Source organism: Salvelinus alpinus, chromosome 22 (genome assembly GCF_045679555.1).
Source record: "Salvelinus alpinus chromosome 22, SLU_Salpinus.1, whole genome shotgun sequence".
NCBI classification, from domain to species: Eukaryota; Metazoa; Chordata; class Actinopteri; order Salmoniformes; family Salmonidae; genus Salvelinus; species Salvelinus alpinus.
In genome coordinates this window covers 44,847,463-44,874,444 of record NC_092107.1, presented here as the reverse complement: position 1 = coordinate 44,874,444, position 26,982 = coordinate 44,847,463, and the positions used below count along the sequence as shown (strand labels likewise).

Sequence of the window (26,982 nt, the reverse complement as noted above, 5' to 3'; positions counted from 1 at the left end):
AACCAGTCTCTATAGACCACACTATGTATAGCTTAACCAGTCTCTATAGACCACACTATGTATAGCTGAACCAGTCTCTATAGACCACACTATGTATAGCTGAACCAGTCTCTATAGACCACACAATGTATAGCTGAACCAGTCTCTATAGACCACACTATGTATAGCTGAACCAGTCTCTATAGACCACACTATGTATAACTGAACCAGTCTCTATAGACCACACTATGTATAGCTGAACCAGTCTCTATAGACCACACTATATATAGCTGAACCAGTCTCTATAGACCACACTATGTATATTGCACTTTTCGCACCAAAGTACGTTCATCTCTAGGAGACAGAAGTCGTCTCCTTTTCTGAGCGGTATGATGGATGCATGGTCCCATGGTGTTTATACTTGCGTACTATTGTTGTACAGATGAACGTCGTACCTTCAAGTGTTTGGAAATTGCTCCCAATGATTAACAAGACTTGTGGAGGTCTACAATATTTTGTCTGAGGTCCTGGCAGATTTCTTTTGATTTTCCCATGATGTCAAGCAAAGAGGCACTGAGTTTGAAGGTAGGCCTTGAAATACATCCACAGGTACACCTCCAGTTGACTCAAATGATGTCAATTAGCCTATCAGAAGCTTCTAAAGCCATGACATAATTTTCTGTAATTTTCCAAGCTGTTTATTACAGGCACAGTCAACTTAGTGTATGTAAACTTCTGACCCACTGGAATTGTGCAGTGAGTTATAAGTGAAACAATCTGTCTGTAAACAATTGTTGTAAAAATGACTTGTGTCATACACAAAGTAGATGACCTAACCGACTTGCCAAAACTATAGTTTGTTAACAAGACATTTGTGGAGCGGTTGAAAAACAAGTTTTAATGACTCCAACCTAAGTGTATGTGAACTTCCGACATCAACTGAAGATTACAGTTCTGTTATGGATCAACCAGTTATATTACAGCTCTGTTATGGATCAACCAGTTATACTACAGCTCTGTCATGGATCAACCAGTTATATTACAGTTCTGTCATGGATCAACCAGTTATATTACAGTTCTGTTATGGATCAACCAGTTATATTACAGCTCTGTCATGGATCAACCAGTTATATTACAGCTCTGACATGGATCAACCAGTTATATTACAGTTCTGACATGGATCAACCAGTTATAATACAGCTCTGTTATGGATCAACCAGTTATATTACAGCTCTGTCATGGATCAACCAGTTATATTACAGTTCTGTCATGGATCAACCAGTTATATTACAGCTCTGACATGGATCAACCAGTTATATACAGTTCTGTCATGGATCAACCAGTTATATTACAGTTCTGACATGGATCAACCAGTTATAATACAGCTCTGTTATGGATCAACCAGTTATATTACAGCTCTGTCATGGATCAACCAGTTATATTACAGCTCTGACATGGATCAACCAGTTATATTACAGCTCTGTTATGGATCAACCAGTTATATTACAGCTCTGACATGGATCAACCAGTTATATTACAGCTCTGTCATGGATCAACCAGTTATATTACAGCTCTGACATGGATCAACCAGTTATATTACAGTGCTGTTATGGATCAACCAGTTATATTACAGCTCTGTCATGGATCAACCAGTTATATTACAGCTCTGTTATGGATAAACCAGTTATAATACAGCTCTGTCATGGATCAACCAGTTATATTACAGCTCTGACATGGATCAACCAGTTATAATACAGCTCTGTTATGGATCAACCAGTTATATTACAGCTCTGTCATGGATCAACCAGTTACATTACAGCTCTGACATGGATCAACCAGTTATATTACAGCTCTGTTATGGATCAACCAGTTATATTACAGCTCTGACATGGATCAACCAGTTATATACAGTTCTGTCATGGATCAACCAGTTATATTACAGTTCTGTTATGGATCAACCAGTTATATTACAGCTCTGTCATGGATCAACCAGTTATATTACAGCTCTGTTATGGATCAACAAGTTATATTACAGCTCTGTTATGGATCAACCAGTTATATTACAGCTCTGTTATGGATCAACCAGTTATATTACAGCTCTGTTATGGATCAACCAGTTATTTTACAGCTCTGACATGGATCAACCAGTTATATTACAGCTCTGACATGGATCAACCAGTTATATTACAGCTCTGACATGGACCAACCAGTTATATTACAGCTCTGTTATGGATCAACCAATTATATTACAGCTCTTTTATGGATCAACCAGTTATATTACAGCTCTGTCATGGATCAACCAGTTATATTACAGCTCTGTTATGGATCAACCAGTTATATTACAGTTCTGTCATGGATCAACCAGTTATATTACAGCTCTGACATGGATCAACCAGTTATATTACAGCTCTGTTATGGATCAACCAGTTATATTACAGCTCTGTCATGGATCAACCAGTTATATTACAGCTCTGACATGGATCAACCAGTTATAATACAGCTCTGTCATGGATCAACCAGTTATATTACAGCTCTGTCATGGATCAACCAGTTACATTACAGCTCTGACATGGATCAACCAGTTATATTACAGCTCTGTCATGGATCAACCAGTTATATTACAGCTCTGTCATGGATCAACCAGTTATATTACAGCTCTGTCATGGATCAACCAGTTATATTACAGTTCTGTTATGGATCAACCAGTTATATTACAGCTCTGTCATGGATCAACCAGTTATATTACAGCTCTGTTATGGATCAACCAGTTATATTACAGCTCTGTTATGGATCAACCAGTTATATTACAGCTCTGTCATGGATCAAGCAGTTATATTACAGTTATGTCATGGGTCAACCAGTTATATTACAGCTCTGACATGGATCAACCAGTTATATTACAGTTCTGTCATGGATCAACCAGTTATATTACAGCTCTGTTATGGATCAACCAGTTATATTAAAGCTCTTTTATGGATCAACCAGTTATATTACAGCTCTGTCATGGATCAACCAGTTATATTACAGCTCTGTTATGGATCAACCAGTTATATTACAGTTCTGTCATGGATCAACCAGTTATATTACAGCTCTGTCATGGATCAACCAGTTATATTACAGTTCTGTCATGGATCAACCAGTTATATTACAGCTCTGTCATGGATCAACCAGTTATATTACAGCTCTGACATGGATCAACCAGTTATAATACAGCTCTGTTATGGATCAACCAGTTATATTACAGCTCTGTCATGGATCAACCAGTTACATTACAGCTCTGACATGGATCAACCAGTTATATTACAGCTCTGTTATGGATCAACCAGTTATATTACAGCTCTGTCATGGATCAACCAGTTATATTATAGCTCTGTTATGGATCAACCAGTTATATTACAGTTCTGTTATGGATCAACCAGTTATATTACAGCTCTGTCATGGATCAACCAGTTATATTACAGCTCTGTTATGGATCAACCAGTTATATTACAGCTCTGACATGGATCAACCAGTTATATTACAGTTCTGTTATGGATCAACCAGTTATATTACAGTTATGTCATGGGTCAACCAGTTATATTACAGCTCTGACATGGATCAACCAGTTATATTAGAGTTCTGTCATGGATCAACCAGTTATATAACAGCTCTGTTATGGATCAACCAGTTATATTACAGCTCTGTCATGGATCAACCAGTTATATTACAGTTATGTCATGGGTCAACCAGTTATATTACAGCTCTGACATGGATCAACCAGTTATATTACAGCTCTGACATGGATCAACCAGTTATATTAGAGTTCTGTCATGGATCAACCAGTTATATTACAGCTCTGTTATGGATCAACCAGTTATATTACAGCTCTGTCATGGATCAACCAGTTATATTACAGTTATGTCATGGGTCAACCAGTTATATTACAGTTCTGTTATGGGTCAACCAGTTATATTACAGTTATGTCATGGGTCAACCAGTTATATTACAGTTCTGTTATGGGTCAACCAGTTATATTACAGTTATGTCATGGGTCAACCAGTTATATTACAGTTCTGTTATGGGTCAACCAGTAGACACCTTTCCATTGGCTCTGCTGCCCACACTCTTTGAAAAGTTGTGCTTCCCACGCTCTGGTCCAAAGTAGTGCTCTGTATAGGGAATAGGGTACCATTGGGTCCTGGTCCAAAGTAGTGCTCTGTATAGGGAATAGGGTACCATTGGGTCCTGGTCCAAAGTAGTGCTCTGTATAGGGAATAGGGTACCATTGGATACTGGTCCAAAGTAGGGCGCTATATAGGGAATAGGGTACCATTTTGGACACGCCCTGCACTCTTAGAAAAAAGGGTTCCAAAAGGGTTGTTTGGCTGTCCCCATAGGATAACCCTTTGAAGAACCCTTTTTTGTTCCAGTTAGAACCCTTTTGGGTTCCATGTAGAACCCTCTGTGTAAATGGTTCTATATGGAACTCAAAAAGATTCTATCTGGAACCAAAAAGGGTTTTTCAAAGGGTTTTCCTATGGGGACAGCCAAACAACCCCTTTAGGTTCTAGATAGCACCTTTTTTTCTAAGAGTGTGGGAAGCAGAGCCATTGGAAAGGTGTCTACTCTATGTCTTCAATTGAGCTCTGACCTGAGTCAGCAGCTCTTTATAACTTAAACAGGTTATTATTTCATGTTAGGACATTAAAGTGTGTCATAGAATATTGACCTTCAAACATTAACTTTAAAATGTGTACTCTTTCACGGCAGTGCAGTTGGGTTTCCAATAGAAGTATTGTGCTACGTTGGCTACAAAGCTTTTTGGGACAACTCTGTCCCCCACCCTGGTAACTGTGTGTACAGAATAATTGTGTAACTGTGTGTACAGAATAGTCTTGTAACTGTGTGTACATTATAGTATTGTAACTGTGTGTAAATTATACTCTTGTAACTGTGTCTACATTATAGTCCTGTAACTGTGTCCACATTATAGTCTGGCAACTGTAAATGCTGTATGTTGCAGATCTGGGGGCTTTCAGTGGGAGGACGAGAGGAGGCGTGTCTGTAAGGGAAGGACAAGGAGTGGTGCTCATGTGTACTCCACCCCCTCATTCACCAGGTAAGACCCTGACCCCTAACCCCCCCTCATGTATACCCCTCAACCACATTCACCAGATAAGACCCTGGCCCTTGACCCCTAATCCCCCTCATGTATACTCCACCCCCTCATTCACCAGGTAAGACCCTGACCCCTGACCGCTAACCATTCTCATGTATACTTCACCCCCTCATTCACCAGGTAAGACCCTGACCCCTGACCCCTAACCCTTAACCATTCTCATGTATACTCCACCCCCTCATTCACAAGGTAAGACCCTGACCCCTGACCCCTAACCATTCTCATGTATACTCCACCCCCTCATTCACCAGATAAGACCCTGGCCCTTGACCCATAACCCCTAAACTTTCTCATGTATACTTCACCCCCTCATTCACCAGGTAAGACCCTGACCCCTAACCCATAACCATTCTCATGTATACTCCACCCCCTCATTCACCAGGTATGATTCTTTAGCCTCAGCATCCCAAACAGGCAGATGATACAGGTGCATGTGTATTGTTACAAAATATCTTCATCATCACATGATGCTTTAAAACTTCTTGTCAATAGGGGGGCACTGTTTTCACTTTGGAAAAAATTGTGCCCAAATTAAACTGCCTCGTACTCTATTCTAGATCGTACAATATGCATATTATTATTACTATTGGATAGAAAACACTCTCAAGTTTCTAAAACTGTTTGAATTATATCTGTGAGTAAAACAGAACTCATTTTGCAGCAAACTTCCAGACAGGAAGTGAAAAATCTGAAAACGTGGCTCTGTTTCAGGGCCTGCCTATTCAATTGCCTAATATTTATCGATATGCATGCACTTCATACGCCTTCCACTAGATGTCAACAGGCAGTGGAAGGTGGAATGGGGTGTCTAGCTTGATCTGAGGTCGAACAAGAGCTCTTGGAATGATGTGTCCAGAATTTCCTTTGTCTACCAAGGCGCGGGAAGCACCTCCATATTGTCTTATGATAAGCGTTCGGTATACACGGCTAATATCTCCGGCTCTGATTTTATTTGATGCATGTGATAATAGCATCGTAAAGCAGGTTTTTTCATCCGAGTTCTATCAGTTTATTCAACGTTTATTTGGACTTTTGTAGTTTTCCGTTCTTTGCGTCGAGAGAAACTGGGAATGTCATCAACATTGGCTAGCATTGTGGCACGAATTCGACAGGAGAAAAGGACATTCTAAAACCAAACAACGATTTATTCTCGACCTAGGACTCCTTGTACAAGATTCTGATGGAAGCTCAACAAAAGTAAGAACAATTTATGATGTTATTTCGTATTTCTGTGGAAAAAGTTATTTCTATTCTCTGCCGTTTTGGTGGGCGCTGTCTCGCAATAACGCAAGCTGTTTGTTATGGTAAAGTTATTTTTAAAAATCTAACACGGCGGTTGCATTAAGAACCAGTGTATCTTTCATTTGCCATACAACAAGTATTTTTATGTAAAGTTTATGATGAGTTCTTTGGTCAGATTAGGTGATTAGGTGTCCAAAATAACTCCGGACATTCTGGAGAATCGATGCTACATATTCACAATGTATAACCACGGTTTGCAGCTCTAAATATGCACATTTTCGAACAAAACATAAGTGTATTGTATAACCTGATGTTATAAGACTGTCATCTGATGAAGTTGGTCAAGGTTAGTGATTAATTTTATATCTTTTGCTGGTTTTTGCGAATGCTATCTATGCGGTGAATAAATGCGGTTGTGTGTTTGGCTATTGTGGTAAGCTAATATAATGCTATATTGTGTTTTCGCTGTAAAACACGGAAATATTGGCTGGATTCACAAGATGTTTATCTTTCAGTTGCTGTACACCATGTATTTTTCATAAATGTTTTATGATGAGTATTTAGGTATTTCACGTTGCTCTCTGTAATTATTCTGGCTGCTTTGGTGATATTTTTGATGGTAGCTGCAATGTAAAACTATGATTTATACCTCAAATATGCACATTTTCGAACAAAACATACATTTATTGTATAACATGTTATAAGACTGTCATCTGATGAAGTTGTTTCTTGGTTAGTGACTAATTATATCTGTATTTGGTCGGTTTTGTGATTGTTATCTATGCGGTAGAAACATGGTGAAAATATGCGGTTGAGTCTTTGGCTATTGTGGTTAGCTAATAGAAATACATATTGTGTTTTCGCTGTAAAACATTTTAAAAATCGGAAATGATGGCTGGATTCACAAGATGTTTATCTTTCATTTGCTGTATTGGACTTGTGATTTCATGATATTTATATGCTATTATTTACTTGTGGCGCTATGCTAGGCTATGCTAGTCAGCTTTTACTGATGAGGATGCTCCCGGATCCGGGATGGGTGTTAAGTAGAGGTTAATCAGCCATATACCGATGTAGGATCTTCATTTGAGCCAGTTTGGTACAATAGTAAAATAATTCTGCAGCAAAAGGAAAGGTGAATTATTATTTGGATTATAATTAATCAATATTTTTGTAAGGGTTGATACATTTTCTGTTAAGACAAATCCGGTCGGAAAGTGGACATGATTAACTTCAGAAGCCTTTTTGAAACTCAAATACACTACAAGTTTGCATTTCCTGCTTTGCATTAAATTCTCAGCAACAACATAGAGATCCTTCATCTGTTTATGGACAGCCAGGTCACTCCCTCTTCTCCTTTTCCTCTCCCTCTTCCTCTCCTCTCCCTTTTCCTCTCCTCTCCCTCTCTCTCTCTCTATCTCTATCCCTCTCCCTCTCCTCCTCTCTCTCTCTCTCTATCCCTCTCCCTCTCCCACTCCCTCCCCTCTTCCTCTCCTCTTCCTCTCCACTCCTCTTCCCCTTCCTCTCATCTCCCTCTTCCTCTCTGCTTCCTATTCATATCCTCTCCTCTCCCCTTCCTCTTCCTCTGCTCTCTTCTCCTCTTCCTCTCTGGCTTCCTCTTCTCTTCCTCTTCCTCTCCTATCATTCTTCATCTCCATCTTCCTCTCCTCTCCCTCTTCCTCGCCTCTTCCTCTCCTCTCCCTTTTCCTCTCCTCTCCTCTCCTCTCCTCTCCTCTCCTCTCCTCTCCTCTCCTCTCCTCTCCTCTCCTCTCCTCTCCTCTCCTCTCCTCTCCTCTCCCTCTCCCTCTCCCTCTTCCTCTTCCTCTTCCTCTTCCTCTGCCTCTCCTCTTCATCTCCTCTCCCTCTCCTCTCCTCTCCTCTCCCTCTCCTCTCCTCTTCCTCTCCTCTCCTCCCCTCTCCTCTCCTCTCCTCTGCCTCTCCCTCGTCTCTTCCTCTCCCTCGTCTCTTCCTCTCCTTTCCCTCTTCCTCTTCCTCTCCTTTCCCTCTCCCTCTCCACTCCTCTCCCTCTTCCTCTTCCTCTTCTCTTCCTCTCCTCTTCCTCTCCCTCCTCTCTTCCTCTCCATTTCCTCTTCCTCTCCTCTCCCTCTTCATCTCATTTCCCTCTCCTCTACCTAAGAAAGCCATATTATAACCTGTTAGTTATTATGCCTTGACACAGTGATATATAGACCTAAGGCCAAGACAATAAGAAGACACAATGGCAGAATAAATGCAACCACGCCTTTATTTCATCACAAAACCGGAGAGCAACACCTGTCCGGTGGAGTCCACAAAGCAAATTGCATGTAACAAATAGTTACATGACCTATAGCATGGTCAAGCAAGTTAATGTTTCCATTTTTTTTTTTCTGAACAACCATTGATTTAGAACCGCAAGTCAAAAAGAAAACAGGAGCTGCCTCGACTGAGAAAACAGGAGCTGCCTCCACTAAGAAAACAGGAGCTGCCTCCACTAACAAAACAGGAGCTGCCTCCACTAAGAAAACAGGAGCTGCCTCCACTAAGAAAACAGGAACTGCCTCCACGAAGTAAACAGGAGCTGCCTCCACGAAGTAAACAGGAGCTGCCTCCACTAAGTAAACAGGAGCTGCCTCCACTAAGTAAACAGGAGCTGCCTCCACTAAGTAAACAGGAGCTGCCTCCACTAAGTAAACAGGAGCTGCCTCCACTAAGTAAACAGGAGCTGCCTCCACTAAGTAAACAGGAGCTGCCTCCACTAAGTAAACAGGAGCTGCCTCCACTAAGTAAACAGGAGCTGCCTCCACTAAGAAAACAGTAGCTGCCTCCACTAAGAAAACAGGAGCTGCCTCCACTAAGAAAACAGGAGCTGCCTCCACTAAGAAAACAGGAGCTGCCTCCACTAAGAAAACAGGAGCTGCCTCCACTAAGTAAACAGGAGCTGACTCCACTAAGTAAACAGGAGCTGCCTCCACTAAGTAAACAGGAGCTGCCTCCACTAATTAACAGGAGCTGCCTCCACTAAGAAACCAGGAGCTGCCTCCACTAAGAAAACAGGAGCTGCCTCCACTAAGAAAACAGGAGCTGCCTCCACTAAGTAAACAGGAGCTGCCAGCCCCATTTCAACATTTCAACATCATCAAATCACCTATGCTTAGTTTAATAGAGTGACAACGTAAAGATACCAAAAACGATTTAGTCCAATCAAATATGATGTGGCTGTCCAAGGGACTGATGTATGTGTGTCTGTGAGTGCATACGGTTGACACCGAACTTATAGAGAAACGCCAAATCCATCCTCCTATCTTTCATGACGGTCTATGACTCTGCCATACAGTGTACACTTTACGTTTTTTTGTCTTGACTAAAACGCTTGTTCGCTAGCCTAACTTCTTTTCAGGGCAACGATGTGTCAGGCCAGGTAGTTAACATTAGCCTTCTACATCTAGCTACACATAGAACTCCATTCTCTGGGGACAGGGGCAAAATATAAAGATTTATGGTTGGATCAGAATTACCGTTCTAATCATTGGCCAGTACGGAGAAATAAGTAAAACCACAAGTCCGAATCCATATCTCCATCCATGGCTAATTTAGGGAAGGGAAGATTTTAGCTAGCTAGCCACCAGAGGCCAACAACACAACGAGATGCAACAATTCAAGTTTTTTTGTAAATAACGTTCTGCTTTTGATGTGATGTGATCGGTGTTAAGCCAAATCCAAATTCTCTTCCCTTGACACTTCTTTTTTTGGTGCACCAGGACCATTCACAGTTGAGCTCAACTAGGGCTGTGGCGGTCATTACATTGTTTCAACAAATTTTTACCACAATTAACACAAACACATTTAGCATCTCCTGGCTTCCGCCTACAAGCCACTGATGCAGACCTTTGGAACATCTACATTTTAAAAAGTCTAAGAAATCCATTTAACATAGCCTACACCTTCACAATACATACATTATTTATTTTAGACAGTTGTAAAGAAACATGATATGAAGAAAATCTATTCCAGAAGATCAGAATAGCATACTGTGAGTTATCCTTATGTTAGTCCCTGATCCAGCTATGCCATATGGCTGTGGGCTACACTAGTTCATTTAGCAGACAAGATTTGCTGACAAGAATTCTGTGGCATTATTTTATAGAACGAATAATACAATTGAACGTAAGATGAATAAAATATAAAGGATATTTTCTGCAAAGATGACTGCAAGAGCACAGCGCAGAATGCTCAATGAGGTTTAGAGGAATCCGAGAGAGTCAGCTAAAGACATCTCTGGAACATGCTAACATCTCTGTTGACGAGACTACGATAGGTAAAACACTAAGAAAGAATACTGTTCATGGGAGGACACCCTGGAAAAATCCACTGCTGTCCAAAAAAAACATTACTGACTGAAGTTTGCAAAAGAGCACCTGGATGTGCCACAGCGCTACTGGCAAAATATTCTGTGGACAGATGAAACAAAAGTTGAGTTGTTTGGAAGGAACACACAACACTATGTGTGGAGAAAAAAAGGCACAGCACACCAACATCAAAACCTCATTCCAACTGTAAAGTATGGTGGAGGGAGTGTCATGGTTTGGGGCTGCTTGGCTGCCTCAGGGCCTGGACAGCTTGCTATCATCGACGGAAAAATGACTTCCCAAGATTATCAAGACATTTTGCAGGAGAATGTAAGGCTATCTTTCCGCCAATTGAAGCTCAACAGTAGTTGGGTGATGCAACAGGACAATGACCCAAAACACAGAAGTAAATCAACAACAAAATGGCTTCAACAGAAGAAAATACGCCTTCTGGAGTGGCCCAGTCAGAGTCCTGACCTCAACCCGATTTGAGATGCTGTGACATGACCTCAAGTAAGCTGTTAACACCAGACATCCCAAGAATAGTCTTGAACTGACACAGTTTTGTAAAGAGGAATGGTCCAAAATTCCTCCTGGCTGTTGTGCAGGTCTGATCTGCAACTACAAAAAATGTTTGGTTGAGGTTATTGCTGCCAAAGGAGGGTCAATCAGTTATTGAATCCTCGGGTTCACAAACTTTTCCCACCCTGCACTGTGAATGTTTACACGGTGTGTTTAATGAAAAAAGTATCATTGTTTGTGTTTTTAGTTTAAGCAGACTGTGTTATTTTATTGCTGTGACTTAGATGAAGATCAAACTGAATGACCAATTTATGCAGAAATTCAGGTAATTCCAAAGGGTTCACATAATTTTTCTTGAATTGTACATATATGGACGAGCGATGTCAGAGCGGAACGGACTAAGATACAGTAGAATAGTATAGAATACAGGATATACATATGAGATGAGTAATACATAGACTAAGATACAGTAGAATAGTATAGAATACAGTATATACATATGAGATGAGTAATGCCAGATATGTAAACATTATTAAGTGGCTAAGATACCGTAGAATAGTACAGAATATAGTACTGTATATACATATGAGATGAGTAATGCCAGATATGTAAACATTATTAAAGTGACTAGTGTTCCATTCCTTAACCTCTAATTCCTCCCAAACCCGGATCCGGGAGCACCCCCATCAGTAAAAAAGATGACTAGCATAGCCTAGCATAGCGTCACAAGTAAATACTAGCATCTAAATATCATTAAATCACAAGTCCAAGACACCAGATGAAAGATACACATCTTGTGAATCCAGCCATCATTTCTGATTTTTAAAATGTTTTACAGGGAAGACACAATATGTAAATCTATTAGCTAACCACGTTAGCAAAAGACACCACTTTTTTTACTCCACCAGTTTTTTACTCCATCAGTAGCCATCACTAATTCGACCAAATAAAGATATAAATAGCCACTGACCAAAAAACAACTTCATCAGATGACAGTCTGGTAACATATTAATTGTATAGCATATGTTTTGTTCGAAAAATGTGCATATTTCAGGTATAAATCACAGTTCTACATTGCAGCTGCAATCTGAAATAGCGTCGATGCAGGCAGAATAATTACAGAGACCAACGTCAAATACCTAATTACTCATCATAAAACATTTCTGAAAAATACACAGCGTACAGCAAATGAAAGCCCAACATCTTGTGAATCCAGCCAATATGTCAGATTATTTAAGTGTTTTAAAGCGAAAACACAATATAGCATTATATTAGCTTACCACAATAGCCAGAAACACAACCGCATTTACCAGCAGCAAATGTTAGCGATCGTAACAATCCAGCAAAAGATATATAATTGGACTAACCTTGATAAACTTCATCAGATGACAGTCCTGTAACATCATATTACACAATGCATATAGGTTTTGTTCGAAAATGTGCATATTTAGCAGCACAAATCGTGGTTATACAATGTGATCAGTAGCAGCATTTCATGCATTCTGGCCGGCGCCATCTTGGAGAGGCACCTAATGTAATCGATAAATAATCGTAAACTTGACTAAAAAATACAGGTTGGACAGCAAATGAAAGATGCATTAGTTATTAATGCAACCGCTGTGTTAGATTTTTTAAATTAACGTTACTAGACATACAGTGTGCGTTACAGCCAGACCAGTGCCGCAATAATGGCGGACAAATCCTTTTACATTTTTCCACATAAATACGGAATAACATCATAAATAGCTCTTACTTTTGGACGAGCTTCCATCAGAATCTTGGGCAAGTTGTCCTTTGTCCAAAATAATCGTTACTCGGTTGTAAAACGTCCTCTTCAACTTTGGAACTAGCAGCTAACAATAGCTATGTGGCGCAGACATCCCCAAATGTTCAAAACGCAATACTAAGGAAATTCCGAAAATCACAATATACTCGCATAAACTGATATAACTCGGTTTAAAATAACTTCGTTATGATGTTTCTAACACCTATATCGAATTAAATTACAGACGGATATATCTAAGGCCGATAACTGAGCGTTTCAAAATGCCATCCTGAGGTCTTGCTTTGCGTCATGACGAACGTCAAAAAGAGAGCTCCCTCCGTTCCTTGGGGCTTTATAAGGTCTGAGATCTGCGTAGAAACTCCATTCCAATTCTCATTGGTTACTGACATCCAGGGGAAGGCGGGTGCAGTTCATGTCGACCCATAGGATACATACAGAGCTTTAAACTGATCTGAGAACAGAGCCTCGTTTTCAGACCTTCGCAGTTCCTGTCATGAATTTCGCTGCAGAAAGAGTTCTGTTTCACCCACAGACATAATTCAAACGGTTTTAGAAACTAGAGATTGTTTTCTATCCAATAGTAATAATAATATGCATATTGTACGAGCAAGAATTGAGTACGAGGCAGTTTAATTTGGGAACGATAAATGTCGAAGTTGAAACAGCACCCCCTATAGTGGCAAGAGGTTTTAAAGTGGCCAGTGATTTCTAGTCCATGCATATAGGCAGCAGCCTCTAATGTGCTAGTGATGGACGTTTAACAGTCTGATGGCTTTGAGATAGAGGCTGTTTTTCAGTCTCTCGGTTCCAGCTTTGATGTATCTTTACTGACCTCGCCTTCTGGATGATAGCGGTGGGAACAGGCCTTGGCGCGGGTGGTTGATGTCCTTGATGATCAAAAGTAACTGCAAATGTGATTATGCACGTAATGTTTTATTATAATGTTGCATTTTTATGGTGAAAATTATCTTCCCCAAACTTGAAACTCACGCACCGCACCACCTGTGTATGCCAGTTACTTGTCATCTATGCATTTAAATAGCGAATGGAGGACGCTTTTGCCGTGGTTCATTTTCATGCCAGCCTGGTAGGCCATACTCCTGTTGTAAAGAGAAGCAATGTGCTGATGGGATCCTCCTCTTTTTAATAGAGGCCATCACTCTGTTTTCTTGTGCAATTGCATAGCCTATAGAAATTTTGCGCAAACATGAGCTCATGGGCTCTTATGAAGTGTTTGATTTGATTTTTGATTACATTTGCATTGATGTCAGGGTGATTAGAGGGACGATAGAGTGCTGAGTACCAGACAGTTAGCAAATTTGGTAGGCTACTAATTACCATCAGCAGCATCAGAGCTTGGAGAAGCCTGATTACAGTGACTAAACAGTCATGTGGAATTTGACTGTGATCATGACTCGTGACCGCTGATGTGGCAGTAATACAGTCACCATAACAACCCTAAACTCGACGTTGATTGGCTATTTACATTTACATTTAAGTAATTTAGCAGACGCTCTTATCCAGAGCGACTTACAAATTGGTGCATTCTCCTTATGATATCCAGTGGAACAACCACTTTACAATAGTGCATCTAACTCTTTTAAGGGGGGGGGTTAGAAGGATTACTTTATCCTATCCTAGGTATTCCTTAAAGAGGTGGGGTTTCAGGTGTCTCCGGAAGGTGGTGATTGACTCCGCTGACCTGGCGTCGTGAGGGAGTTTGTTCCACCATTGGGGTGCCAGAGCAGCGAACAGTTTTGACTGGGCTGAGCGGGAACTGTACTTCCTCAGAGGTAGGGAGGCGAGCAGGCCAGAGGTGGATGAACGCAGTGCCCTTGTTTGGGTGTAGGGCCTGATCAGAGCCTGAAGGTACGGAGGTGCCGTTCCCCTCACAGCTCCGTAGGCAAGCACCATGGTCTTGTAGCGGATGCGAGCTTCAACTGGAAGCCAGTGGAGAGAGCGGAGGAGCGGGGTGACGTGAGAGAACTTGGGAAGGTTGAACACCAGACGGGCTGCAGCGTTCTGGATGAGTTGTAGGGGTTTAATGGCACAGGCAGGGAGCCCGGCCAACAGCGAGTTGCAGTAATCCAGACGGGCTATTATTATTATTTATTTTTTATCAAGGGATGCCAAATGCTCGCTGTCATAATATTTTTGATCAGACAACATCAGATAGATGGGCTACACTTAAAGAGACAGAGGGGCGCTGTTTTGCTCAGATGCTTTCTCCATTTAGATACATTCAGCCTCTTGTGAATTGAAGGAAAATTACGAAACACAGAGAGGCGAAAGATAGTTTATTTTATGTTTTTTTCATTTTTTTGGGATCCATGAATACACGCCACTGCTCTCCTCTCCCTTCCTCTCTTCTCCTCTACTCTCTCTTTCCTCTTTTCTCCTCCCCTCTCCCCTCATCCATGCCTCTATACCTCCATGCCAGATTGCATGTCATGGTGGAATTGTGGAGAGGGGAGAAATCAGCCACTGCACAGATGTTCACTGAGAGAAAAAAAGATTGAAAACAGTTCAAAGACAGTATGATGAATAAGTCAACGTCTAGATCTATAGAGCTAAAGACTTCTCCTTGATGTTTCTGAGTGTTCAGCAGGACTACTCCTTCGTGACTGAGTGTTCAGCAGGACTTCTCCTTGATGGCTCTGAGTGTTCAGCAGGACTTCTCCTTCATGGCTCTGAGTGTTCAGCATGACTTCTCCTTGATTGTTCAGCTTTGAGTGTTCAGCAGGACTTCACCTTCATGGCTCTGAGTGTTCAGCAGGACTTCTCCTTCATGCCTCTGATTGTTCAGCAGGACTTCTCCTTGATGGAACTGATTGTTCAGCAGGTGTCATATGTTTTCCACTTCAGTCTGTTGTCCAATATATATATATATACAGTGGGGAGAACAAGTATTTGATACACTGCCGATTTTGCAGGTTTTCCTACTTACAAAGCATGTAGAGGTCTGTAATTTCTATCATGGGTACACTTCAACTATGAGAGACGGAATCTAAAACAAAAATCCAGAAAATCACATTGTATGATTTTTAAGTAATTAATTTGCATTTTATTGCATGACATAAGTATTTGATACATCAGAAAAGCAGATCTTAATATTTGGTACAGAAACCTTTGTTTGCAATTACAGAGATCATACGTTTCCTGTAGTTCTTGACCAGGTTTGCACACACTGCAGCAGGGATTTTGGCCCACTCCTCCATACAGATCTTCTCCAGATCCTTCAGGTTTCGGGGCTGTCGCTGGGCAATACGGACTTTCAGCTCCCTCCAAAGATTTTCTATTGGGTTCAGGTCTGGAGACTGGCTAGGCCACTCCAGGACCTTGAGATGCTTCTTACGGCGCCACTCCTTAGTTGCCCTGGCTGTGTGTTTCGGGTCGTTGTCATGCTGGAAGACCCAGCCACGACCCATCTTCAATGCTCTTACTGAGGGAAGGAGGTTGTTGGCCAAGATCTCGCGATACATGGCCCCATCCATCCTCCCCTCAATACGGTGCAGTCATCCTGTACCCTTTGCAGAAAAGCATCCCCAAAGAATGATGTTTCCACCTCCATGCTTCACGGTTGGGATGGTGTTCTTGGGGTTGTACTCATCCTTCTTCTTCCTCCAAACACGGCGAGTGGAGTTTAGACCAAAAAGCTCTATTTTTGTCTCATCAGACCACATGATCTTCTCCCATTCCTCCTCTGGATCATCCAGATGGTCATTGGCAAACTTCAGACGGGCCTGGACATGCGCTGGCTTGAGCAGGTGGACCTTGCGTGCGCTGCAGGATTTAAATCCATGACGGTGTAGTGTGTTACTAATGGTTTTCTTTGAGACTGTGGTCCCAGCTCTCTCCAGGTCATTGACCAGGTCCTGCCGTGTAGTTCTGGGCTGATAACTCACCTTCCTCATGATCATTGATGCCCCACGAGGTGAGATCTTGCATGGAGCCCCAGACCGAGGGTGATTGACCGTCATCTTGAACTTCTTCCATTTTCTAATAATTGCGCCAACAGTTGTTGCCTTCTCACCAAGCTGCTTGCCTATTGTCCTGTAGCCCATCCCAGCCTGTTGCATGTCTACAATTTTATCCCTGATGTCCTTATACAGCTCTCTGGTCTTGGCCATTGTGGAGAGGTTGGAGTCTGTTTGATTGAGTGTGTGGACAGGTGTCTTTTATACAGGTAACGAGTTCAAACAGGTGCAGTTAATACAGGTAATGAGTGGAGAACAGGAGGGCTTCTTAAAGAAAAACTAACAGGTCTGTGAGAGCCGGAATTCTTACTGGTTGGTAGGTTATCAAATACTTATGTCATGCAATAAAATGCAAATTAATTACTTAAAAATCATACAATGTGATTTTCTGGATTTTTGTTTTAGATTCCGTCTCTCACAGTTGAAGTGTACCTATGATACAAATTACAGACCTCTACATGCTTTGTAAGTAGGAAAACCTGCAAAATCGGCAGTGTATCAAATACTTGTTCTCCCCACTGTATATATATTAAAATTTACTTGAAACATGGAGGGATTTGTTTTACCACTGCGATAGCTAGCCAATATTCTGTGCTAAAGAATGCTTACCCATCAGTTTGATTGACATTAAATGAACGTCACACGTTGGCCTGCCAGGTTGTGAAATGAGATCAGCTAAATTATTTTCTATTCTGTCATGTCCGTTACAACCTTTTTACTCCCTCAGAAAAGGGGTGTGTTCCAAATGGCATCATATTCCCTTTATAGTGCATCACTTTTGACTATGGCCCATAAGGCTCTTTTAAAAAGTAGTGTACTACTGTATATAGGGAATATGGTGCCATTTGGAACACAGACCAGGAGTATAAAAATGGAGTAGGATTGTCGGAAGGGCAAAAAGGCATGAGTGCTTCTACATCTGCATTGCTTGCTGTTTGAGGTTTTAGGCTGGGTTTCTGCTGTTTGAGGTTTTAGGCTGGGTTTCTGCTGTTTAGGTTTTAGGCTGGGTTTTTGCTGTTTAGGTTTTAGGCTGGGTTTCTGCTGTTTAGGTTTTAGGCTGGGTTTCTGCTGTTTAGGTTTTAAGCTGCATTTCTTTATAGCACTTTGTGACATTGGCTGATGTAAAAAGGGATTTATAAATACATTTGCTTCCTTGATTGATTGATTGGTACAGAGATTGTAGCAGGAATCGTTTGATTGACTCGATCAATATAGTATACATTGAATAAATGAATATTTAGCATGTAATGTGAAGGTGACTACAGAACACTGGGCTTGTATGTCAAGTTATCACAATGAAGGCATAGCCTTGTGAAGGTTGGGGATGGACTGACGTAGTCATGAATACTATCCATTTAATATTTGCAAGCTTGTTTAAAGGGGCAATATGTGTGTACATGTATATCTTTCTTGGTATATATTAATAATATATAGTCATAGATTCTGGAAGAATATAACTATTAAATGACCAACTATGGTACCCCCATCATAACTCAAAATATAATCTTGTTTTATAAGCTTATTTTTTTGTAAACCATCTAATTGTGAAAAAATGCTGTATAGCCTCAAAACATGTTTTAAACTATAATGTTGATATCATGGATGGTCAGTCCTTTCATCCGTAGCTCTGTCTATGAATTTGAGAGTAGTTACATTTCTCCATCCCTCAGAAATGTGCCAAAACAGTGGCGGGATGTTAACTTGGTTGTTGTTTGAAATGCAGACTGCCCCTTTAAATATTTGGGAGTTTAATGAGTAATACTATTTAGAGATGTTATGCAGTGAGCATAATTATACACTTTATAAAGGGAAAATTAAGCTAAATGTAGAGGTTGATTTAGTTTTCATTATTTGGATTGTGTTGTAGGAGGATTCAAAGCTATTAACATTTGGAGATGACAGGGAAATTAGAACAGTGAGGTAATTGAAAATAATTTGGACGCAGTGGAATGTGAAAAAGGTTATTATTTTCAATTTTATGGCTTTGGCTCTGATGGGGAGTTTTGTTTTTGATCAATGAGAAGATGCTTCTGTGAAGTTATTAACTACTAGATGACCTTTGTGTATTTTAGTTGCAGTAGTTTGCTTCAGTTGTGCCAATCATTCCTTTGCTTGTTCTTAATTGGAAATGTATTCCTTATAGTTCAACATTCAAGTGTATTTAGTGATTTGTTTTCATCTGAACATTGCGTCAAAAATGAATAAATCTTGGAAATATCACACCTGAACATTAGTGAATACACCTTGGATATGTCAAACCTGAACACTAGTGAATACACCTTGGATATATCACACCTGAACACTAGTGAATACCCCTTGGATATATCACACCTGAACACTAGTGAATACACCTTGGATATATCACACCTGAACACTAGTGAATACACCTTGGATATATCACACCTGAACACTAGTGAATAAACCTTGGATATATCACACCTGAACACTAGTGAATACCCCTTGGATATGTCACACCTGAACACTAGTGAATACACCTTGGATATATCACACCTGAACACTAGTGAACACCCCTTGTATATATCACACCTGAACACTAATGAATACACCTTGGATATATCACACCTGAACACTAGTGAATACACCTTGGATATATCACACCTGAACACTAGTGAATACCCCTTGGATATATCACACCTGAACACTAATGAATACACCTTGGATATATCACACAATAACACTGGTGAATACACCTTGAATATATCACACCTGAACACTAGTGTACACTAGTGAATACACCTTGGATATTTAACACCTGAACACTAGTGAATACACATTGGATATATCACACCTGAACACTAGTGAATACACCTTGGATATATCACACCTGAACACTAGTGAATACCCCTTGGATATGTCACACCTGAACACTAGTGAATACACATTGGATATGTCACACCTGAACACTAGTGAATACACATTGGATATATCACACCTGAACACTAGTGAACACTAGTGAATACACCTTGGATATATCACACCTGAACACTAGTGAATACACCTTGGATATATCACACCTGAACACTAGTGAATACACCTTGGATATATCACACCTGAACACTAGTGAACACTAGTGAATATACATTGGATATATCACACCTGAACACTAGTACACACTAGTGAATACACATTGGATATATCACACCATTAGTTAACTGGAAATCTTTTCCAGTAAGGTTCAAGCCTAAACACACTAATGTAATCTACAGCTATTTGTTCTGTCTATAGAATCACATACATTGTATTGGATAACAGACATTCTATAGAATTACATGCTTTGCCTTGGAGGAGTCTGCGCTTCATTAACACAACAGTTATTGGTGAAGCATTTAAAGAGTTGCATGAGAATCCCAAATGGCACCCTATTCCCAATACAGTGCACTACTTACGCCCAGATCGCTAATGGCACCATATAGGCCCTGGTCTAAAGTAGTGCACTATAAAGGGAAGTGGGGAGGATGTGTGTGTGTGGTGTATCAGTCTGGCTCACACAACCTGAAGTATGTACACATTTTAAACACTGAAATCAATGGGCTGTGAAATTCATGCAAAAATTATATTGTAGATGACTCGGTGATGAACAAATGATTGTGTCCGTACAGACAGCAGTCTTCTACTCTGTATCTGTACTTTGATGGACACACAATGAGGAGGAAAACACATAATTTTGTTCCATGCCAGCGTGGGAACTTGTTAATTTACTGTGGTTTCAATTTGTAACTCAGTGAGACATCAAACAGAATAATACAATTATATATAGTTAATTTATATATAGTTAATGTATATGCATATTTATGCAGCAGTCTGCCAGCCAGCGACAGCAATGAGTTATACAGTACCCCATGAGTTATACCCCATGAGTTATACCCCATGAGTTATACCCTATGAGTTATACCCTATGAGTTATACCCTATGAGTTATACCCTATGAGTTATACCCCATGAGTTATACCACATGACATATCAGCTCTGCACAGTCTTGGCATTCTCTCAACCAGCTTCACCTGCAATGCTTTTCCAACAGTCTTGAAGTAGGTCCCACATATGCTGAGCACTTGTTGACTGCTTTTCCTTCACTCTGCTGTCCAACTCATCCCAAACCATCTCAATTGGGTTGAGGTCAGGGGATTGTAGTGGCCAGGTCATCTGATGCAGCACTCCATCACTCTCCTTCTTGGTCAAATAGCCCTTACACAGCCTGGAGGATTGTTGGGTCATTGTCCTGTTGAAAAATAAATGATAGAAATGATAGTGCAAACCAGATGGGACGGCATATCGCTGCATAATGCTGTGGTAGCGATGCTGGTTAAGTGTGCCTTGAATTCTATATAAATCACAGACAGTGTCACCAGCAAAGCACCCCCAAAACATCACACCCCCTCCTCCATGCTTCACGGTGGGAACCACACATGCAGAGGTCATCCGTTCACCTAGTCTGCATCTCACAAATACACAGCGGTTGGAACCAAAAATCCAACATTTGGATTCATCAAACCAAAGGACAGATTTCCACAGATATACTGTATATATATCCCCTTGACAGTATAAAACATGACCAAATCCCAGGGTTATTGGAGGTGCCCTCCTCCCGGCAGGAGAACTCCAGGTGACTAGGAGACCTTAGGGCTTCTCTGGTCATTAGGCTCATCTCTATCTATCTCTGTGTGAGTGTGTCTAACTCATATGTTTTGTGTGTAGCTCATGTTGTGTGTGTCTAACTCATCTTGTGTGTGTCTAACTCATCTTGTGTGTGTCTAACTCATCTTGTGTGTGTGTGTCTAGCTCATCTTGTGTGTTTGTCTAACTAATCTTGTGTGTGTGTGTTACTAACTCATCTTGTGTGTGTGTGTTACTAACTCATCTTGTGTGTGTGTGTCTAGCTCATCTTGTGTGTTTGTCTAACTAATCTTGTGTGTGTGTGTTACTAACTCATCTTGTGTGTGTCTAACTCATCGGGTGTGTATGTTTCTAACTCATCTTGTGTGTGTGTGTCTAGCTCATCTTGTGTGTTTGTCTAACTAATCTTGTGTGTGTGTGTTACTAACTCATCTTGTGTGTGTCTAACTCATCGGGTGTGTATGTTTCTAACTCATCTTGTGTGTGTGTCTAACTCATCTTGTGTGTGTGTGTGTGTGTGTGTGTCTAACTCATCTTGTGTGTGTGTGTGTCTAACTCATCTTGTGTGTGTGTGTCTAGCTCATCTTGTGTGTTTGTCTAACTAATCTTGTGTGTGTGTGTTACTAACTCATCTTGTGTGTGTGTGTTACTAACTCATCTTGTGTGTGTGTGTTACTAACTCATCTTGTGTGTGTGTGTTACTAACTCATCTTGTGTGTGTGTGTTACTAACTCATCTTGTGTGTGGGTGTTACTAACTCATCTTGTGTGTGTGTGTCTAGCTCATCTTGTGTGTTTGTCTAACTAATCTTGTGTGTGTGTGTTACTAACTCATCTTGTGTGTGTCTAACTCATCGGGTGTGTATGTTTCTAACTCATCTTGTGTGTGTGTCTAACTCATTCTGTGTGTGTGTGTGTGTTTCTAACTCATCTTGTGTGTGTGTGTGTGTGTGTGTGTGTGTGTGTGTCTAACTCATCTTGTGTGTATGTCTAACTCATCTTGTCCTCTCTTCCCCAGAGATTATCTACACCTGGGTTTTCAACGAGTTCCCATCATTTGTTGCCGAGGACAGCCGGCGGTTCATCTCCCAGGTAACGGGCAACCTGTATGTCTCCAAGGTGCAGCCTAGCGACGTGGGCAGCTACATCTGTCTGGTGAAGAACACGGTGACCAACGCCAGGGTCCTCAGCCCGCCTACGCCACTCACACTCAGAACAGATGGTGAGACTCACACCCTTCACACCCCTGTTGTGACTTGACTCTCATTAATGTGATGACTGTTATTTATCGAATAATTATCTAACATATCTAATATGTTTAATTGTTACCCGATTAAATTAATAATGTAACAATTAACTCATTAGGAATTTGGGGCACCACGGGAGAAGTTGTTTAATGAGTTACCGTCTCCCGAATTAACTCAAGAATATACACTACCGTCCAAAAGTTTGGGGTCACTTAGAAATGTCCTTGTTCTTGAAAGACAATTACATTTTTGTCCAATAAAATAACATCAAATCGATCAGAAATACAGTGTAGACATTGTTAATGTTGTAAATGACTATTGTAGCTGGAAACGGCAGATTTTTTTTATGGAATATCTACGTAGGCGTACAGAGGCCCATTATCAGTAACCATCAATCCTGTGTTCCAATGGCACGTTGTGTAAGCTAATCCAAGTTTATAATTTTAAAAGGCTAATTGATCATTAGCAAACCCTTTTGCAATTATGTTAGCACAGCTGAAAACTGTTCTTCTGATTAAAGAAGCAATAAAACTGGCCTTCGATTACAGGCTCAAAATGGCCAGAAACAAAATACTTTCTTCTGAAACTCGTCAGTCTGTTCTTGTTCTGAGAAATGAATGCTATTCCATGCAAGAAATTGAGGATCAAATCAAATCAAATCAAATGTATTTATATAGCCCTTCTTACATCAGCTGATATCTCAAAGTGCTGTACAGAAACCCAGCCTAAAACCCCAAACAGCAAGCAATGCAGGTGTAGAAGCACGGTGGCTAGGAAAAACTCCCTAGAAAGGCCAAAACCTAGGAAGAAACCTAGAGAGGAACCCGGCTATGAGGGGTGGCCAGTTCTCTTCTGGCTGTGCCAGGTGGAGATTATAACAGAACATGGCCAAGATGTTCAAATGTTCATAAATGACCAGCATGGTCAAATAATAATAATCACAGTAGTTGTCGAGGTTGCAGCAAGTCAGCACCTCAGGAGTAAATGTTAGTTGGCTTTTCATAGCCGATCATTAAGAGTATCTCTACCGCTCCTGCTGTCTCTAGAGAGTTGAAAACAGCAGGTCTGGGACAGGTAGCACGTCCGGTGAACAGGTCAGGGTTCCATAGCCGCAGGCAGAACAGTTGAAACTGGAGCAGCAGCACGGCCAGGTGGACTGGGGACAGCAAGGAGTCATCATGCCAGGTAGTCCTGAGGCATGGTCCTAGGGCTCAGGTCCTCCGAGAGAGAGAAAGAAAGAGAGAAAGAGAGAATTAGAGAGAGCATACATAAATTCACACAGGACACCGGATAAGACAGGAGAAGTACTCCAGATATAACAAACTGACCCTAGCCCCGCGACACATAAACTACTGCAGCATAAATACTGGAGGCTGAGACAGGAGGGTTCAGTAGACACTGTGGCCCCATCCGATGACACCCCCGGACAGGGCCAAACAGGAAGGATATAACCCCACCCACTTTGCCAAAGAACAGCCCCCACACCACTAGAGGGATATCTTCAACCACCTACTTACCATCCTGAGACAAGGCCGAGTATAGCCCACAAAGATCTCCGCCACGGCACAACCCAAGAGGGGGCGCCAACCCAGACAGGAAGACCACGTCAGCGGCTCAAGTCACTCAAGTGACGCACCCCTCCTGGGGACGGCATGAAAGAGCACCAGTAAGCCAGTGACTCAGCCCCTGTAATAGGGTTAGAAGCAGAGAATCCCAGTGGAGAGAGGGGAACCGGCCAGGCAGAGACAGCAAGGGCGGTTCGTTGCTCCAGAGCCTTTCCGTTCACCTTCACACTCCTGGGCCAGACTACACTCAATCATATGACCCACTGAAGAGATGAGTTTTCAGTAAAGACTGAAAAGTTGACACCGAGTCTGCGTCTCTCACATGGGTAGGCAGACCATTCCATAAAAATGGAGCTCTATAGGAGAAAGCCCTGCCTCCAGCTGTTTGCTTAGAAATTCTAGGGACAATTAGGAGGCCTGCATCTTGTGACCGTAGCGTATAGGTATGTACGGCAGGACCACATCGGAAAGATAGGTAGGAGCAAGCCCATGTAATGCTTTGTAGGTTAGCAGTAAAACCTTGAAATCACCCCTTGCCCTCTTGAAGCTAGGGGGCAGAATTGTTATGTTTGGAAAAATAACGTTCCCATTGTAAGCTGCCTATTTCTCAGGTCCAGATGCTGGAATATGCATATAATTGACGGAGTAGGATAGAAAACACGTTTCCAAAACTGTCAAAATATTGTCTGTGAGTATAACAGAACTGATTTTTGGGGGGGAAACCTGAAAAAATCCAACCCGGACGTGTCCTCTATTTTGAAAAATCCCTGTTCCATTGCCTGCCTATCCTCCATTTAAAGGGATATCAACCAGATTCCTTTTCCTGTGGCTTCCTCAGGGTGTGAACAGTCTTTAGACATAGTTTCAAGCTTTTATTTTGAAAAATTAGCGAGATTTATCAAAACGCGTCAGTGGATACACGGATGTCCCTCCATTAGTTCTTGCGCGCGACACTGGTTGCTCTACATTTTCTTTCTCTCCAGATTTGAATAGTTTACAGTCCGGTTGAAATATGATCGATTATTGATGTTAAAAACAACCTGAGGTTTGATTATTAAAAACGTTTGACATGTTTCTACGACCTTTACGGATACAATATGGAATTTTCGTCAAGCCTTGATAACTTGCCTAAGGCTGTGGAATACTGAACATAACGTGCCAAACAAATGGAGGTATTTTCATATTTAAAAAATCTTTATCGAACAAAAGGAACATTTATTGTGTAACTGGGAGTCTCGTGACTGCAAACATCTGAAGATCATCAAAGGTAAGCGATAAATTGTATTGCTTTTCTGGCTTTCGTGACCAATCTACATGGCTGCTAGGTGTTCTTAATGTTTTGTCTAGTGATCGATAAACTCACAAACGCTTGGATTGCTTTCTCTGTAAAGCATATTTTCAAAATCTGACAGGTTAGGTGGATTAAAAACAGGCTAAGCTGTGTTTTGGTATATTTCACTTGTGATTTCATGAAAATAAATACAGTGGGGAGAACAAGTATTTGATACACTGCCGATTTTGCAGGTTTTCCTACTTACAAAGCATGTAGAGGTCTGTAATTTTTATCATAGGTACACTTCAACTGTGAGAGACGGAATCTAAAACAAAAATCCAGAAAATCACATTGTATGATTTTTAAATAATTAATTTGCATTTTATTGCATGACATAAGTATTTGATCACCTACCAACCAGTAAGAATTCCGGCTCTCACAGACCTGTTAGTTTTTCTTTAAGAAGCCCTCCTGTTCTCCACTCATTACCTGTATTAACTGCACCTGTTTGAACTCGTTACCTGTATAAAAGACACCTGTCCACACACAATCAAACAGATTCCAACCTCTCCACAATGGCCAAGACCAGAGAGCTGTGTAAGGACATCAGGGATAAAATTGTAGACCTGCACAAGGCTGGGATGGGCTACAGGACAATAGGCAAGCAGCTTGGTGAGAAGGAAACAACTGTTGGCGCAATTATTAGAAAATGGAAGAAGTTCAAGATGACGGTCAATCACCCTCGGTCTGGGGCTCCATGCAAGATTTCACCTCGTGGGGCATCAATGATCATGAGGAAGGTGAGGGATCAGCCCAGAACTACACGGCAGGACCTGGTCAATGACCTGAAGAGAGCTGGGACCACAGTCTCAAAGAAAACCATTAGTAACACATTACGCCGTCATGGATTAAAATCCTGCAGCGCACGCAAGGTCCCCCTGCTTAAGCCAGTGCATGTCCAGGCCTGTCTGAAGTTTGCCAATGACCATCTGGATGATCCAGAGGAGGAATGGGAGAAGGTCATGTGGTCTGATGAGACAAAAATAGAGCTTTTTGGTCTAACTCCACTCGCCGTGTTTGGAGGAAGAAGAAGTATGAGTACAACCCCAAGAACACCATCCCAACCGTGAAGCATGGAGGTGGAAACATCATTCTTTGGGGATGCTTTTCTGCAAAGGGGACAGGACGACTGCACCGTATTGAGGGGAGGATGGATGGGGCCATGTATCGCGAGATCTTGGCCAACAACCTCCTTCCCTCAGTAAGAGCATT

General features: G+C 41.3%; 1 protein-coding gene across 1 annotated transcript in view; it reads left to right on the top strand.

Moving 5' to 3' along the window:
• Positions 1–26,982, top strand: part of LOC139549548 (contactin-5-like) — a 785,449-nt gene that overhangs the window by 393,634 nt on the left and 364,833 nt on the right. Inside the window, exons 7-8 of the mRNA XM_071360158.1 lie at positions 4,982–5,077; positions 22,644–22,847. Coding sequence (XP_071216259.1) covers positions 4,982–5,077; positions 22,644–22,847 — 300 coding nt within the window. The remainder of the gene's footprint in view (positions 1–4,981; positions 5,078–22,643; positions 22,848–26,982) is intronic.